This window comes from Eumetopias jubatus, unplaced genomic scaffold (assembly GCF_037043125.1).
Source record: "Eumetopias jubatus isolate StellerSeaLion01/CBP00866 unplaced genomic scaffold, mEumJub1_p1.0 scaffold_6, whole genome shotgun sequence".
Lineage (NCBI taxonomy): Eukaryota > Metazoa > Chordata > Mammalia > Carnivora > Otariidae > Eumetopias > Eumetopias jubatus.
The window spans coordinates 132603593-132621537 of record NW_028274812.1 but is presented as its reverse complement, the minus strand read 5'-3'; the positions used below and the strand labels follow the sequence as shown (position 1 = coordinate 132621537).

At 39.4% G+C, this 17945-nt stretch overlaps 1 protein-coding gene and 1 pseudogene across 1 annotated transcript in view; one reads left to right on the top strand and one right to left on the bottom strand.

The window, feature by feature from the left end:
• Positions 1-2401: 2401 nt before the first annotated feature.
• Positions 2402-17945, bottom strand: part of SMIM13 (small integral membrane protein 13) — a 29496-nt gene continuing 13952 nt past the window's right edge. The window contains exon 2 of the mRNA XM_028107456.2: positions 2402-6836. Within this exon, the coding sequence (XP_027963257.1) occupies positions 6649-6836 (188 nt within the window). The 3' untranslated portion in view covers positions 2402-6648. The remainder of the gene's footprint in view (positions 6837-17945) is intronic.
• Positions 16328-16513, top strand: LOC114212500 (U6 snRNA-associated Sm-like protein LSm5 pseudogene; annotated as a pseudogene).

Here is a 17945-nt window from a genome sequence, read left to right as displayed (position 1 = left end):
TGACCTCCCATTGTCTATTCACCCACCAAACCCTGTCACATCAATTCCCGTGGGTATTTCTTCCACGTGTCCCCACTACCACCAGCCCTGCACAGACTCACATCGTCTTCTGCCTGGACTACTGCAAGAGGCTCCTGTTGCTACAGTTCCTTCGTGGGCAGATGCGAGCGATATCATTCTACATCTGTATAGCAGTGGAACACTTGCTCTTCTTTGAATTCTTTCTTCAGTTTGCTTCTAGCACATTACTTTCCTTCAGGTAGGTTCCTGGTTTTCTCCCCAGTCCTTCTCAATGTCCTAATGGTCTCTTTTTCTTTCACCTGCCTGTTCAATATTAGTGCTCTTTAGGGGCCACTCCTTGGCTCTCTTCTCCTTCGATCCTCCTCCCCCAGTAGATCCTATCTTTGTCTTCAGCTTCAACTGCATTCACATACAGATGATCACAGTCCATATTTTCAACCCTGCCCCTCAGACCACTTTTACAACTGGTATTTCTGTCCACCTAATGCCCCATAAGCACAACCAACTCAAATATGTATACCCGTGACTGGACTCTCATCCCCCAACTCCCTGTGGCTGACCACAGACCTACTTCTTCCATATGCATCCCTCCATGTGACCAATTTCAAACTAAACTCAAAGGTTGAAATCCTATACTTGTCTTTCACTTGTCTTCACAATCCAATCTCAGGTCCTGCTGATTCTTCCTATTTTCACATTTCCCACGGTTGTCACCCTTTCCCACTTTCTATTTTCTTAATTAGACTACAGTAAGATACATCCTGTTCCCACTGTGCCTCCAAAGCAATCCTCCTTGATCCAGTGAGCATGAGCTTTCGGGGTCATGTGTACTTAGTCCAGGTGCCTGCGAGAGTAGTCACTCAATATATGTTAAACAAGTGAATCCATGCTCTCGCTCAACTCAAAGTATTTCAATGTTTTCCAACACAATGCAAGCACTTCAAAGCCCTTGCCATCACATACAAGGTCTCTTGTGACTTAGATCTTTCCTACTTCTCCAGTTTCAAACCACTATGCCCTAGAACTACTCTCTATTCCAAGAATAACCAACCATCTACCATTCTCCAAAGCATCTTCCCGTAACTCTGACTTCGCATGTTTTTCTTCTGTCTGGAATCCTCTTCTCTTCTACCTGGAAAACTCCAACTCCTCCCAGATTTTTAGAGCTTTTGCTTTCTTTCCCTCCATTCTCCTCCCCGTTCCCCCAACATTCTCCATAAACAGCATCATTTTTATAACTGAGGTACTCACTTGCACGTAACAATCTCATACTGGGCTGTAGACTGTAGAGCTGCTGGGGGCGGGGGGGGGGGCAGGGGCAGAAGGAAGAGAACACATTCTCACAGCTCTCCAAAATCATTCCTCTTTCATTTTCAGGAAACCCCTTCCTCCTTTTAAGGGCCATCTAACATCCCAGACCTCGAGATCAGTCTCCCAAGTCTCTGAACTAATCCCCAGTGCATGGTCCTCTTCTCCATCCCAACTCCAACCATCAGGCGTTAGTGATCATACTGATAGTCCACATATATCCTAGAATGAGTCCCCAGTTCTGATTCCTTTTCTATGGCTGTATTTAGTGACACCACTCAGAACTGCTTCACCTCTAAAATTCTAATCTCCACCCCAAACTTCCTTCTATCCATTACACAATGTCACCTCATTTTATCTTCAAGCTCTACCCCTTCCTATTCACCCTTTATCAGTGTCTTACTGATCAGACTTCTCTTATAGCCCAGCCCAAATCCCACAGCCAATCTCCAGCAATCTCTAATGGCCTTGCCCTTTAGCCTTTAGACACTCCTACCATCCGAAGCCTGATCCTGGCATGATCCACTCTTCCCCACTCTACATTCTTGGCAGCTGAGCACTGCCGGAGAAAAATGAAAAACTTGGGCTCCTAGCCACTGCAATTAATGATTTCCCATCTCAAACTGGTTTTCAAAGGCATTCCTCAATCTTTTCACTTGGCTTTGGTCAGTGTCATCACTTAGTCTTCCGGATGGTTACTACTAACAAAAATGTGAGACATGACTATGGTAAACAGAGTATCAGAACAATCTCAAGGGTGTTGGATAAAGTATGAGAAGAAAACCAAAGGCCACACATGGTCAAAGCAATTTAGCTCCAATGCTGTATGTCCTTTGGGTTCTAAGTCAATTATTTCTATGGCACTAGGAATACTATTGCTGTCTTCTTATAGATCCTTAGAGTTTGAAAAGTGTGGTGAAGGGTGGACCACTGGTAAAAATGATTGCTTTCAACTCCCCTCTTGCCCCAGGTACCTTTCATACTTACTATACGTCATCAATGACACAAACCAAAGTTTTGTTTTCATTTTAATTTATTCTTTGCAGTTTAAAGTGAAAGTTAAAACATCACACAAACCACAGAAGCTTTAGGTATAGTATTGACCAGTTTTAAAACAAAAACAGTGAATGATCATTTACACACATTCCTTAAGTCTAAATTTACATTGTTATATAAAGGTACTATTACCGCACACAAGTCTAATTCCTTATAAACCTATTTGTCAAGCAGCAGGATGACAATGCATCATTAGCACAGCACAGAATGTTTCCATTAAGAAACCACAGCAGCAGTATTTGGTGAATGGTTATGCACAGAACTAACCTGGAGGGTAATGTTAAACTCTGGTCATAAGATAGCACTCATTAACAAATGGAAAATGTAACTTTTATTAATTTAAGATAAATGTTATTCTTTATGCTTTAAAAGCTACAGGATACTTTAAAAGCAGACCATACAAGTCGCTTTAATTCTAGACTCAGTAACAAAATACTATTCCATTAGTTGCTTGAAAGTCTATAACCTTTGAGTACTGCTCACTGGCTTTTTAAAGTCAACTTCAAATATAAAAGCACTTGAAGTTTACCAGTCAAAAACCTAAAGTTACACTGGCTACATGTTACATTAAAACACACCTTGTAAGAAAGACAGACTTTAAAAAATACTGCATTGTTGACTTAAAATAATTTCAAAATAGGTTGCTCCTAAAAATAAAAATGCACCACTTTAAAATCTTTCAACACATTTTGGTTTAAAATAACATTTTGTGAAATCATTAATATGGTTCACCCACCTCCCGGCAAATATATTCCCACCTTTCAGCAAAGTAAAAACTGGAAGTGGTTTTTAAACCTAGTATCATCTAAAGAAATGGGTCAGCACATATGTGAATTAGCTATTCACCAAAAACAATGTATTTAAGGTTTCCACCATGAAAACAACACTACAAAATCCACTGGATGAATTCTACTTTTAGCTTAACGAATATATTAAAAACCTCACTTAACAGTGCCACACTAATATTTAGCGGGTTTTTTTGGCGTTTAAATCAGAGCAATGCAAACCAGTACGTTTGATACAGGCAATTTTCACAAAAGTTTCAGAGGCAAAGAGATGCGGGAATGGTAAATTGGTAAGGAAATCAACAACCCTGCTAGAGTCCTCGATTTTAGAATTTATCCTCAAAAGATGGCATAGTTAATCGCCATCACTGTTTGTGAGCATTCAGACAAGACAAATACTTGTATGTGCTCTTAAATGTTCAGCACCTTCTAAACTTTAAAATTAACCACAGGCGAGTCAGTCTCTCAGAAGCTGAAAAGGTACTTGGGAAATTCTGAGTGCAGCTACAAAAGCACTAAAATAGGCAAAGTTACAGAAACATATACCACACAAATAATTCTGTGTTAATATTCTTCTTGCCTTTCTTAGTGGCCTTCGAAATATGTACTATGTTGAGTGTTAACTGGGGGCAGGGGCGGGGTGCCCAAGAGAAAAATACAAGTTTTAAACAAAGGAATTAGTTTGTAGAATTTTTATATTGGCACCAGTGATTTCTTTTTACTCTCCGAGGAGTTAAAACATGGTAGGATGTAAGCGATTAACATGCTTTTGGATATATTTCCCAAATAAATAGAACATTTCCTTAAATTCTACTAAAAAAGACATCCTTGAAGCATAAATGTTAGTAAATAATACCAACACATACACCTTTCCATGGATTCTTTGTTGTATTGTGGATGTCCGCTGCAGGCTGTGTGCGGTTACAGAAGCCATCACTCCTTAATACTCAAACAGTATAGAAGCTCACTGGTTATTTAAGGTTTTTCAACAACTATTATTACCTAAACCTAAGGTATTCCCTATAAAGCAGAATCCACAGCTCAAAGTTTCAGACCATGAAAGATCTAATTAAATATCCTCCCAGTACCAAGAAGGTTTTAGGCATTAATTTTTCTGACGACCGTTTTAATTTGATATCCAGCTAGTATGAAGCACTAAAATGAATGCTTGAAACTTATGTCACTGTTCTGTTAATCCCTATAGGCACAGAATCACAGAAAAATGCATCCAGTATGGAAATGAAAGATTATGCCCCACTCTCAGCTGCTGGTTAAAACTAAGCGCATGTAAATTCCCTTTCGGTATATCCAAAGGACTAGGCATACCTCAGGAATGCAAGTGGACTGTTGACAAAACCATCAGCACAGAGTATGAGGTATCATAGTTACACACCGTCATAACACAGAGGTGATATCCTGGGACAACTAGTTTTTGAGAAAAAAGGGTAAACACAAAAAAAAGGAACTTGGGATTCATAAAAGAAATTGGCTTTGCAATTCACTCTTGTACAGAGTGGGTAACACCAAAAAGGAAGGGTCTTTGAATCCATATCCCTTCCCTGGTGAACACTCAGTCCAAAGTTCAGTGAAGACAAACATGGGTACCTGGCAAGTTATTTTCCAGTGAAGCAGGCATTTTCACCCACTCTGTTTTATCCTCGGTACCCAGGACCTCTGAGGTCTTGTCACTGAATTGTCTGGGAAGAAGTACTTTCTGCACAGCACATGCCTTGAGTGTGAAGCCCTCCCATACAAAGGGAGAGACTAATCCTGCTCTTCTGAAGTAGAACTTCTTAGGCTAAGTCACTACTCTAAAATCTTGAATATGTTGCCAAAAAAAAAAAAAGTATCTCATAGAGGATAACTATTTTTTTTTTAAGATTTTATTTATTTGTCAGAGAGAGAGACAGAGCACAAGCAGGGAGAGCAGCAGGCAGAGGGAGAAGCAGGCTCCCCGCTGAGCAGGGAGCCCAATGTGGGACTCGATCCCAGGACTCTGGGATCATGACCTGAGCCAAAGGCAGCCGCTTAACCGACTGAGCCACCCAGGCATCCCGAAAATAACTATTTTAACAGCATTATAAGAGACAGGATTAAGTACCCCAATAAATAATTGCTACCTTACAAGGGAAAATAAATTTACAAACTACTTTTTATCTAAGATACTATCAATTGTAAGATGCACCATATATATAACTAAGAAAAAACACGGGCATTAAACTGACACAATGCTTTCATACTGTGTAGGATGTTTATATTTATTGAAACGGTTTTTTAGAGTGAAGCAGATGTTTAACACATCAATCTTGTGCATACCCAAAAGAAAGTGTATGAAGTTAACTGGTTAGGTTATAACTATCACCTCATATTCTGAGTCCAGCTCTTCTGAATCACTTCTCAAATCACAGCCATGGATGTCTGCTTTCATCCATGTAAGAGCACCCGTGGGGTCATCAAGCGCACTGGGGATACGGTGTTTCTTGAAAGAGTGCTCCACCACCATCTTCTGCTTAATGTCAGCCGAAAGTTCTGAGCAAAATGAGGTCTGCCACCTTAGAGATAACCCTGCTCGGTGCATGAACCGGTCACACCAGCCTCTGGTCGCTTTGAATTTTGTTTCTTCTATTCCCAGGGTTTTGACGATTTCTCCTGCCTTTGATCGCATTGCTTGGCGCATGACGGGCAATGCTTTCGCATGCATCTCGCTAACAAAACATAGTACAGCTTCATCCACCTGTGGGTATCTTCCTTTCTTAGGCCCCGTAAAGCACTTTGTTGTTGCTTTACAAGAAAATATGGAATGGCGGTCACTCCTCCAGCGCCGGATATTTGCTTCACTAATCCCGAACATTCGCCCTGCTGCCCTGTCTCCATGCTTTTCTGCATACACAATCACTTTTCGTTTCAATGCTGAATCATAGTGCAATCTTTTTGAAGACATCTTTAAATGCCAATTACACCTGACACATTTGGTACCAACAATACAGTGACGAAGCTGTGACAAGCCATTAATAAGTTCCCACCGGCACAGGCTGGGATAATTACATCACGACCCTCTCTGGTTCATCACAGTAATCATGAGACACATCCCAATTCTGGACAAGGTAAAATGTGAAAACAAAAACAAAAATACAACATACATTACAGAATTAACAAAATATGGTTTTCTCAAGCCTGTCATGTTTACCAGATTCACACCAGTGCAAGAAAATAAGCCTGGGAGCCAGAGAGTTAAGTATGTAAGTAGAAAGCTAGTGAAGCAAAAGATTATCTTTAAGATGAAATCTGCAATGGTCTGATTTGGTTTTAATTCCCTTTATTTTCATATGGCTTACATATAAATCTTTTTCTTTTAATTGGACTTAACATCCAAGTAAAAATGTTCTTCGATTTCTTAGCAAACTGCAAAGCCAGGTCATTAAAGACAGAGGCTCCCCACTGCCTTTCGTCATTCACTAGTATGGGACTAGGGCTAGGGTCAGTGGCCTTCACCAGTAGGTGCCCTCCTTTGCCGAGCAGATCTGATCCTGTATGAAGATGATGAAGTGTCTTCTTCGGTTTCAGAGCCTGACGGCTCATGATCTCCCTCCTGAGATCCTGTGTCTCCCACCAGTTCCCGCAGAAACTTGAATTTCGATAAAAAAAGGTGCCATACAAAATACCAACCTAAAAAGGGAGAAACATGAGGAAAAACTATTACACACAATATTATCAATGGAGGACATGCTAGTTAATTGTGTATGTGTCGGGGGTATATTACAAAACAGTATGTATAGTATCAATATATATGTGATTATAAATATATATTTATGTAACAAACACTTATTAATCATTTACTATGGACAGGCACAAGAATAAACTCTGGCATTATACAAGGAAGGCAGAAAGTTTCTGCCTTCATGGAATTTAGAATCCAAGCGTGGTTTATCTACATGAAAATTATGACATTATGATATGTAAGTCAAAGTGTTTATTATATTAAAATCAAATTTCTGAGAGCACTTCACTGGGGAAAAAAGAAGATACTTTGCATGTCCTTGGGACAGTCATGTCTCAATGCTAATACTTACTAAAAGCAAGTCTCCTCTGATTGCAATGTGAAACCATTAAATGGCAGGGGTCAACTGCACTTCACTGAGAACTTTTGTCAGAGTGAAGCTATTCACAGTTTCCAGAAATAATACATTTTTAAAGAAAATTAATACATTCTCTTTAATTACATGATGAAAGAACAAAGCCAGACCACTACTATCTGAAGTTCAAGATTTTTAAAAATTGGTATATTTTCATGTCAAAGTCATTAAAAAGTCTGAACTCTCAAGAATAAAAATGACTAACCATGTTTTGTTTTTTGCAAGGAGTTTGAAGTTCACTACATTTTAGACGCCCATGAATAAGGATCAATAAAATGAGTACACAGGATAAAACCTCTGAACCCATGACTAGTTGCTCTGAAATGTTAAGCACATGTTAAAACAAACAAAAGTAACCACTATAACAAAGTTTTCCAGGCTAGTGTGCTTTACTGATGCCTTCTGCTCTAAACTCTCTAGTTTAGTAGAAAAGCAATGGACCATAGCATGTTCTGATGAGTAGCAGTTTATGAAGACAAAATCCAAGCAGCTTTTCTACCCCAGCATTATAGGATCAACATGAATGACCACGTAAGGAAATTTCTAATTCTACTTGTTTCTTTCTTGCAGTCTCTGAAGCAAAAAAAGAAAAAAGATCAACATAAGCTCCTTGGTATTAAAAGACTAACTTCAGGGGTTTAACCCTATTTCTCAAGGGTTTGCTTTCCCTGAAGCCTGAGCGCTGAATGCTAACTGAACCAAGCCACAAATGTACTTTGGTCAACCAAAAGTGTGAGTAATGCACTTAACTTCATAAAATAGTATTTTCATAATATTCCAAATTAGCACACTCCCGTCTTCACCCACAATTCTCTGTAAAAGTGGGCACAGCGAATTAGCAGAAAGAACTCCGGGGGAGTCAGGAGCCCCAGTTCTGAGAGAAGAATCAGAAAGCTACTGTGGGAACTAAATGAGAAGGGCTCTACAGGGCTGGGGTGCCTGGCACTGAGTAAGCATTTGTAAGGTGTGGGGGTCCCTGGGCAGTGGGATCTGAGGTGGCTTCTATTTTGTTAATTTTCTTTTAATTGAGATACAATTCACATTGCAGAAACTTTGCTTTTAAAGTATACAATTCAGTGTTTTTTAGTGTATTCACAAGGCCAGGAAACCATCAACATGATCAAAGCCCAGAACACTTGCATCAACCCCAAAAGAAACCCCATATCCATCCCCATTTCCTCCCCCCCGCCCCCGGCAACCAGTAATCAACCTTTCTGTCTCTACGGATTTGTCCATTCTGAGCATTTTATATCAATGAAATCACTATATGTAGTCTTGGGTCTGGCTTCTTCCACTGACCTATACTTTCAAGGTTCATCGTCCATGTTGTTACAGGTATCACTTCATTCCCTTTTTATCACGGAATAATATTCCGTTGCACCAATACACCACATCTGGTTTAACCATTCAACAGTGAATGGCCATTCGGGTAGCTTCTACTTTGGGGTTGGTATAAAACAGTTTCTGCTTTTTGGCTGCAATGACCATCTGTGTATAAGTTTTTGTAGACATATTTTCATTTCTCCTGGGTCTATATCTAGGAGTACAACTGTTGGATGAGGTGGAAACTTTACGCTTAACCATTTGTGAAACTGCTAAACTGTTTTCCAAAGCAGCTGCGTCACTTCACATCCCCACATTTGGAGCTGTATGAGGCTCCAAATTCTCTACATCCTCACCAAGACTTTTCATTGTCCACCTTTCCCATGACAGTCATCCTAGTGGGTGTAGCACTGTGGCTTTTATTTGCATCTCCCTCGTGATTAAAAATGTTGAGCATCTTTTCACATGTTTATTGGCCAACTTATATATCTTCTTTGGAGAAATTCCTTTGTCCATTTTTTAAATCACATCGTCTTTTTATTGAGTTGTAAGAGTTCTTTATTATTCTTGATACTAGACTTTTATTAGATATATGATTTCCAAATATTTCCTTCTACTCTGGGTTGTTTTTTCACTGTCTTGATAATGTTATTTGAAGTACAAATGTTTTTAATTATGGTGAAGCCAAATTTATCATTTTTTTTCTGTAATGAAATCCAACTTACCGATTTTTTTCTTTGGTTGCTTGTACTTTGGGTGTCATATTGTATCTAGGGAACCACTGACTAATCCAAGGTCATGAAGATTTACACTTATGTATTCCTCTAAGGGTTTTAGTTGTAGCTCTTATATTTACATCTGATCTATTTTAGCTAATTTTGGTATGAGAGAGAGATTCAAATTCATTCTGCATGTGGATATCAAGTTGTTCCAAAACCATTTGTTGAAAAGGTTTCTCTTTCCCCATTAAATTGTCTTGATACCTTTGTCAAAAATCAAATGACCTGGGCACCTGGGTGGCTCAGTCAGTTAAGCATCTGCCTTTGGCTCAGGTCATGATCCTCAAGTCCCAGGATCAAGTCCCACATGGGTCTCCCTGCTCAGTGGGAAGTCTGCTTCTCCCTCTGCCCTTCACCCTGCTCATGCTCTTGCTCGTTTGTTTGCTCTCTTTAAACCTTTAAAAATCTTTAAGAAAAATGAAAATAAAAACAAAAACAGTTTTAAAAAAATAACAGAAGGACCATAAATTGATCTATAGTATCTCTATGCCAGTACCACACCATTTTGGTTACAGTAGCTTTGTATTAAGTTTTGAAATTGAGGGGCACCTGAGTGGCTCAGTTGGTTAACTGCCTCCCGCACAGGTCATGATCTCAGGGTCCTGGGATGGATTCCCAAGTCAGGATCCCTGCTCAGCAGGGAGTCTGCTTCTCCCTCTCCCTCTGCCCACCCCCCACTCCTGTTCTCTCTTGCACTCTCTCTCAAATCAATAAAATCTTTTAAAAGTTTTAAAATTGAGAGTTAAAAGTCTACCATCTTTGTTCTTTTCAAGATCATTTTGACTGTTCTGAGTCCCTTGCATTTCCGTGTAAATTTTAGAATTACACTGTTGATTTCTGCAAAAAAGGCAGTGAGAATTTTGATAGGGATTATGCTGAATCTGTCGATTAATGTGGGGACCCTACACAGTTTTTTTTAATACTTCCCTGTACTTACAAGATTTTTCCACAATACACAAACATGACTCTGATAAATAAAAAAATCAGGAAAAACAAGTCAGAAACTAATAAGTAAATCATGAATATTCTATAAACTTACGTTTTAAATATGCCAATGCCACTAATTGGCCTAAATTATTAAAGCCAGTTGATTTCAACAAATACTAAAGAAAACTGTTAACTCTCAGGTTAGTTTTGATTATCAAAGTCTTGACCTCATAAAGAACAAAGACTCCCAACAGTGGCTACAAGTGTAAAGTGACCATAAAGAAAAGTAGGGGAGTGCTCTTTTGACTAAAAAGAGACTATGGTGAAGGGCTGGCATGCTGGAGTCCCACCATAACTAGAGTGCCCCTGCGGTGATGGTTAAGAGAAAGCAAAGTCATCACAGATCGGTATTTCTGAAACAAATAATGCAATATATGTTAAGAAAAAAAAAAAGAAGAAGAAGCTAGCAGGAGGGGAAGAATGAAGGGGAGTAAGTCGGAGGGGGAGACGAACCATGAGAGACGATGGACTCTGAAAAACAAACTGAGGGTTCTAGAGGGGAGGGGGTGGGGGGATGGGTTAGCCTGGTGATGGGTATTGAGGAGGGCACGTTCTGCGTGGAGCATTGGGTGTTATGCACAAACAATGAATCATGGAACACTACAACAAGAACTAATGATGTATGGTGATTAACATAACAATAAACAATTAAAAAAAGAGAGAGAGAGAGAGAGAGAGAGAGAAAGCAAAGTCTCCTAGCACAGAAATCTACACAGTAAGGAACTAAGGACAGCTGTGGCAGTCAGTTTGGGAAGGCACAAAAGCATTCAGCTAGATCACAAATTCTTTCTCAACTTTAATGAAACGAAGCCCCCTCTAAATTTTTTTAATCACTGCCAATAACCTATGCAAGGGATTCAATCTCAAATCAAAATTCAGAATGTGGTTGCCAATGCGGTGCTTGAGGTCAGAGCAGTAAGTTATGGCGACTACTACCTCCGTACACACAGCTGAACCACTCCATTTCCCACCTCTCCTTTGTATCCCCCAATCTGGGATAAGAAAACTTGAGAAGCGCGCTCATTTTCCCGATTTGGTCGGAGTGTTCAGATATGCAAGGGTCGGGAGTGGAAGGGGAGCATGTGGTCAGTGACACTGCTTCCCACGAAACATCGTAGACAAGTCCCCTGATGGAGATACAGAGTTTGTCTGCTGGGCAGCCAAAAAGGAAAGGACATTCACCGTGCTGGTGTTTTATGGACTAGTGTAAGGACAGGGTGGGAACGCAAAGCTAAAAGATAAATAGTGTTAAGAACTGCAGTGGTATTTACTAAACTGAGGGAAGTTCAACAAGCTGTTCTCCAAGTAAAATGACTCAAGTTCTAACAGCTATAATTTTTCAGAGACAGATGGCAGAAGGAAGTGGGGAAGGGAGTTTCCATATCACAGTACCTACGACTAGTAAGATCTCATGCTTCTACAGAGAGTATTATTAGTCTGAACAAAGGAGGATCCTAAAAACTTCGGGCAGTTTGATTTAAAAAAAAAATTATACACATGATCATTTATTTTCGAAAAAAAACCATTATTAAAACCCCAATGGGCATATACCAAGGAAAGCACGACATAGCAAAGAAGAAACTGAGAGAGGAACTACGACAGTGCCAGATAAAGCTGCTAAAGGACAGTTACTGTGTTAATTACACATGTTTTAAGTTTGGGACAGGTACTGCAAGGAAATGCTTTGCCCACATCATTTAATGGCCGAACTGTCACTCAATTTAACTAAACTGTCCATTCACATACTTCTGGTAGCTGATTAATGGGGGCCCTGCTCTATTCATCTATAGTATTTTAGTTATACTGGCCTTATGACTAAAAACAAAGTAGAAAGTCATATACATAGTTCATCTCCTCTTCTTTTAATAAAGCAACTTTTAGGTCAAGTAACAGAAATCTTGACTTATCTTCACCAAAAAGTGGGAATTTATTGTTAGCTTATAGGAGAGTAAGCTTACAGAATGCAAGGGAAGAAGTAGGTTGCTGGAACAGAACTAGAAGGCTCTTGTGAATGGATGTCATTCTCACAGCATTATTTGTTTCTCTCTACACACTTGGCTTCACTTTCTTCTCAGCTTCCCTTGCACATAGCTGCTTCTTCCCTCTTCTATGGAAGACTTCTCGGTTCATAACCTCAAAACAAAACAAAACAAAACAAAACAAAAAACCCATCCTGGATTTCCATTCCCAACTTGGGTCTAGTGTCAGCCCCAGGACCAGGGTCAGTGTGCATGACCTGCGTCAGGTATGGCGAGCACGGCTGTCGGGCGACCCTGGAGAGCCAGAGTGTGGTCTGAGAGATTGCAGGGGGGTGGACAGGATAGCCTAGAGGGAATCCAGGAAAGCTGTCTCCTCCACTTTTTTTAGCAACAGAGTCCTGGAGGATGGTCTCCGCTAAGGAGTCACTCAGAAACAAAACATCCCTGAGCTAGGCAGGCAATTCTTTTGTTCGATAAAGTCTAACCAAAATCTCCAATCCTCTTGCCTTGATTCCTTCAAAACCACAACACAGTGTAAACTTTAACTCTGGTGGGGGTGAGGTGAGATTAGATGAGGCTGGAGTCATATTCTCCCTTTTAAGGGAAAAGAACACAAGTCAGTGTAAGGCCAGTTCAAAAGCATTTATTATCCAATGGAATGACCCTAAAGATATATGATTACCACATTACAGCCATTCACAACAAAATCACTCCAACTGGCTACTCATCATACTCTGCTAGGAAGCTTTGAGAAATACAACCCTTGACTTCCCATATGACTAGACCAGCTCAGTTTGGACTCTGGGCCCTACTGACTAACTTCTACCAGGTATGTGTATGCATCTTTGTGGGGCAGTGGGATGAGAGGAAGAATAATCACTAAAAAAGCTACCTTTTACTGAAAAGGACTTACCCTGTACCCTGCATGCCTACAGCCAACAAGAACTCTCATGGAAGTAGAGCTCATACAATTCCTCCCACTGACAACAGATGTTAAGACACCAGAAACTGCTTACCTAACCTTGCTCTATGGGATGTGGGTCTCCCACCTTGTTCTGGGATTTAGTAAGAGAGAAATGGGAAAGAGGAAAGGAGAGAAGTGGGGGGAGGAGAACTGTCCACAACTGTATGTGTACAGAATCAGAAGTTTACACCGATTGCTGAAACCAGTACTGTAGTTTTTCATAGTTTAAAAGGCAAGTGTGTGCCTTGCTCCAGTCTCACGCTGGTAATTACGCACTGTATGTCAGAAAAACTGGTGGGCAACAGCGGGTGTGTATTCTGGGATAAGTAAAGGAGCACTCACCTGTGTGTGCCAGTAACTAAGCATTAGTTCAAAGGATGAATTTCATGAAACACACTGTACATTGTTTTTCTGTGCAAGATAAAGGTGCTGGCAGCAGAAGGGTGGTGATAGCAGATGAACCCGAGAGATGAACCAACACCATCAACACACCACAAACCCAAGGGACAGTTGTAATTATAGAGCTCTCAGTTTACAAAGTGCTTTTCTATTCAACAGCTCCTGTAATCCTCCCAATTGTCCTCTGAATTAATGAGACTAGGAATCATTATCCCCAATTTTTAGATAACAAAATAAAGGCTCAAAGTGACTCAACCATTGAAGAAGGCCAGCTAGGCAAGAGAGCAACGATTTTTAAAAGTGTATCAGATTTCTCAGATTTTCATCGTGAAAGTATGGCTAAAACCCAAAACACTAATTAGAGAATGAGAATTTGACTTCACTACCCAAGATCTTCTCAGGTCAAAAGCCCAGCTACAGTATAATCACAAATGTTTGTCTCTGTGGAATCATTCCAACGGAGTTACATAATCCCACCTTCATGATGGCATCTAAGTGGTTAACTAATTCGCTCAATACCAATCTCAAGCTGTATAAAGCTCTTTTCCATTTTCAGTCCTCTTACTGATTTTTATTTTTCTCTGAAGGTAGCTAAGGCTCATTTCTAAGATAATATATCCAAGGCCACAGATAAGACTAAGTAAAAATAGAGCCATGCTCTTCCACTTCTTGCCACAATATTCCCTCTACGGCACACCCCTTTCGTAATGACACACTGGGCAACACTAGATGATAAGCCCCTGGAGATATCATTACTGAATCAACACCATCTTGAACCGTAATAGCTCCACATCCAAAACTTTTATCCAACAAACAGGACATTTTTTAAGTTGCCTTTTTAAAACCTCTCCTCTTATCTTTTCTATTTTCTTCTCTCTTTGGTGACAACACAACCATAGATCCAAATATTACCTCTATGACAAATGATAAGCACATTTCCCCCCCCATACTTCCCATCTTTCTTGAATCTCTGCTTAGTTAGCTTGAAGGCACCTTTAAAAAGTATATAGATTCCACAGCTCCTCCTTCTGACTTTCATATTTCTGTAATGGGTATTATAACCTCTCCCCATGTCTCTGGTGAGAAATAGTTCCTTTTCAGCACATGGCCCCTCCTCTACTTTACCTCAGTGCTATATAGATTCTACCTCAGTAAGCCCTCTCCCATCTGTTTGCTTCTCTCCATTCCCAGTGTCATTCCCTAGCCTACATCAAATCCTTATTATCTGCCAACTGGATTATCAGCATAATGGCTGACAGCTCACATGCATGTTGGAGCCACACTGCTTGGCCATGAATCCTAACTCAACAACTTACTTGCAACTGGAGCCAGTTAACCTCTATGTGCCTCAGTTTCCTCTTGCATTAAATGGAGATAACAGTACCCACTCTCAAAGGGTGACACTGGTAATAAAAGAAATATACATAACATGCTAAAGAGAATAAGTGGCAAATAATAAACACATAACAAACGTTACCCATTGTCACTGCCTCCTAGGTTCCAGTCCCTTCCTCTTGCGGGCAAATGCTACAGACACGAGGCTACTACCACTGTTACTAAGAATTTTAAGCATCACCAATACATAATTTTTACACCTTTCTACTACACTATCTCTTGAGTATAATGCTGTCTTGGGTGACTGCTTTAGCACTTCATGCTCACTTCCATTGCATTAATAACTAATTGTCTCTCATTCCCTCTAAGACACAAGTTTCTGAAGACAAGGAAATGTATGGTTTATCAATGTCTTCGACTTTGTTCCCTGTCTTGAACAGTACCTGGCACAGAGCAGACACTCAAATCAACCAATCCCCATGCTCAGCCCCTCAACACACAGACAAAACTACCCATGAATTTAAGAGTATAATGACTTTCACCAATTAACTCATTTCAGAGCCCTGAAGATGCCTGCTACATAATGTAGTTATAAATGGAGAGAACTGCTTTAAGACACTGAACAACCTTATCAACCAAGGTGAGCTGACACATACAGTATGCTCTATTCAATAACTATAGAAGAATCATTCTTCTCAAGTGTTAACAGAACATTCACCAAAATACACCATTCATCAGTCTTATTAACTTCAAGGGTAAACCCTCTTAAATTCTACTATACAAAATATATTTTCTGACCATAACAAAATTAAACTAGAAACTGATGACAAAATGGTAACTGGGGGAAAAATTCAAATATTCAAAGTTTAAACAACATACTCCTAAATAATCCATTCCAAAGAGAAATCACAAGTGAAACTAAAAAATAGTTTGAACTGAATTACTTTTTTTTTTATTTGAATTCAAGTTAGTCAAGATATAGTGTAGTAGTATTGATTTCAGGAATAGAATTTAGCGATTCATCGCTTACATATACGTATAATACCAAGTGCTCATCACAAGTGTCCTCATTAATGCCCATCACCTACTTATCCCGTTCCCCCCCCATCCACATCTCCCCCCGAATAATTTTTATAAATCAAAAGCAATACCCGGGACTTCTGGTGTAGCCACAGCACCTAACACTACAACCAACCCCTCGCAGCTGCTGCCGCTAGAGCTTATGGACAAATGTACAGGATCAAGAATTCACATTGTGATGAAGAGTGATAAAGAAATTGTTGGCACACTTTTGGGATTTGATGACTTTGTCCGTATGGTACTGGAGGATGTCACTGAGTTTGAAATCACACCAGAAGGAAGAAGGATCACTAAATTTGATCAAATTTTGCTAAATGGAAATAATATAACAATGCTGGTTCCTGGAGAAGGTCCTGAAGTATGAATGGATTTCCTTGACTTACTCTGTTTTGTCCTACAATAACAAAATAGAAAAAAATTTTTAACCTTTTAATGTTTGGATTCTGTAAAGCTAAGTTTCCCATTAAAGGGGAAATATTTTGAAGATGCACTGTAAATGCTCATTTTTTTTAACTTAATCATTATTATCTTGGAAAAAGAACAGTTTGTTCTTCGAAGACTAAAATAAAAATGTTTTCAGTTAAAAAACAAAAAAGAAAAGCAATACCCACAAAGAAATTTATTAACTATTTTTTTAAAAAAAGGAAGGCCCCAAATCAATAGTCTAAGTTTCCACCATGAGAAACTAGAAAAGAAGTACAAATTAAACTCAAAATAAGTAGAAGAAAATAAAGATAAAAGCATAAAGCAATGAAATAGAATATGGATGAATAATAAAGGGGAAAAAAAAAAACAATGAAACCAAAGTTGATTCTTCAAAATGATCAATATAATGTATAAATCTCCTGCCAAACTGATCATGTGAAAAAAAAAGATACAAATAAGGAATGAAAGAGAAGACATCACCATAAATCCTACAGATATTAAAAGGACAATGAGAATATTATAAACTTTATTCTGGTAAATTACACAATTCAGATTAGAGTGCTTAAAAAGCACAAAATATGAAAGCTCACAAAAGAAATAGATAACTAAAACAGCCCAACATGTAGTAAAGAAACTGAATTTGTAGTTAAAACCTTCTCCAAAAGAAAAGTCCTGGACCAGATTAATTCTAACACACATTTAAGAAAAAGTATATGAACTGTGGCAGACACAGTTTGGTAACCTCAATGAGTCAAACCGTGTGTAAGTAACTCTTGTGTGACCTGTCCCCCTGAGAGTGTGTGGAACCTGTGATCCACTTCCAACCAATAGAATTCAGCAAGGGTGATGGGACAGGTTATATGATAAAGGTAAAAGGATTTTGCAGATACAATTAAGGAATCCATCAGGTGATTCTGAGTTACTGAAAAGGGAAACTACCATAGGTGGACCCAACTCAAGTAAGTGTAAATCATTAAAAGAGAGACTGAGACGTCCTTGGTATCACAGAGATTCTCCTGCTGACTTAAAGCAGCAAGCCACTGTAAGTCCTACAGTCACAAGGAACTGAATTCCGCCAGCCGTCCTAAGAGGCGGGCTAAGACCCTGAATGCACTGTGAGATGGAGAATAGAGGACCCAGCTAAAGCCATACCCAGACTCCTAACCTGCAGAAACTGTGAGCTAATAATTATATGTTGTCGGAAGTTGTTAAGTTTGTGGTAATTTGTTATGCAGCAATAGAAAACTAATATCCTAATTCTAAGCAAACTCTTCAAAGAAATAAAAAAGGAACACGTCCCAACTCACTTTTGATGAGGTCTTGCATGACCCTTATGACAAAACCAGATAAAAGCAATTAAGAAAGCTACT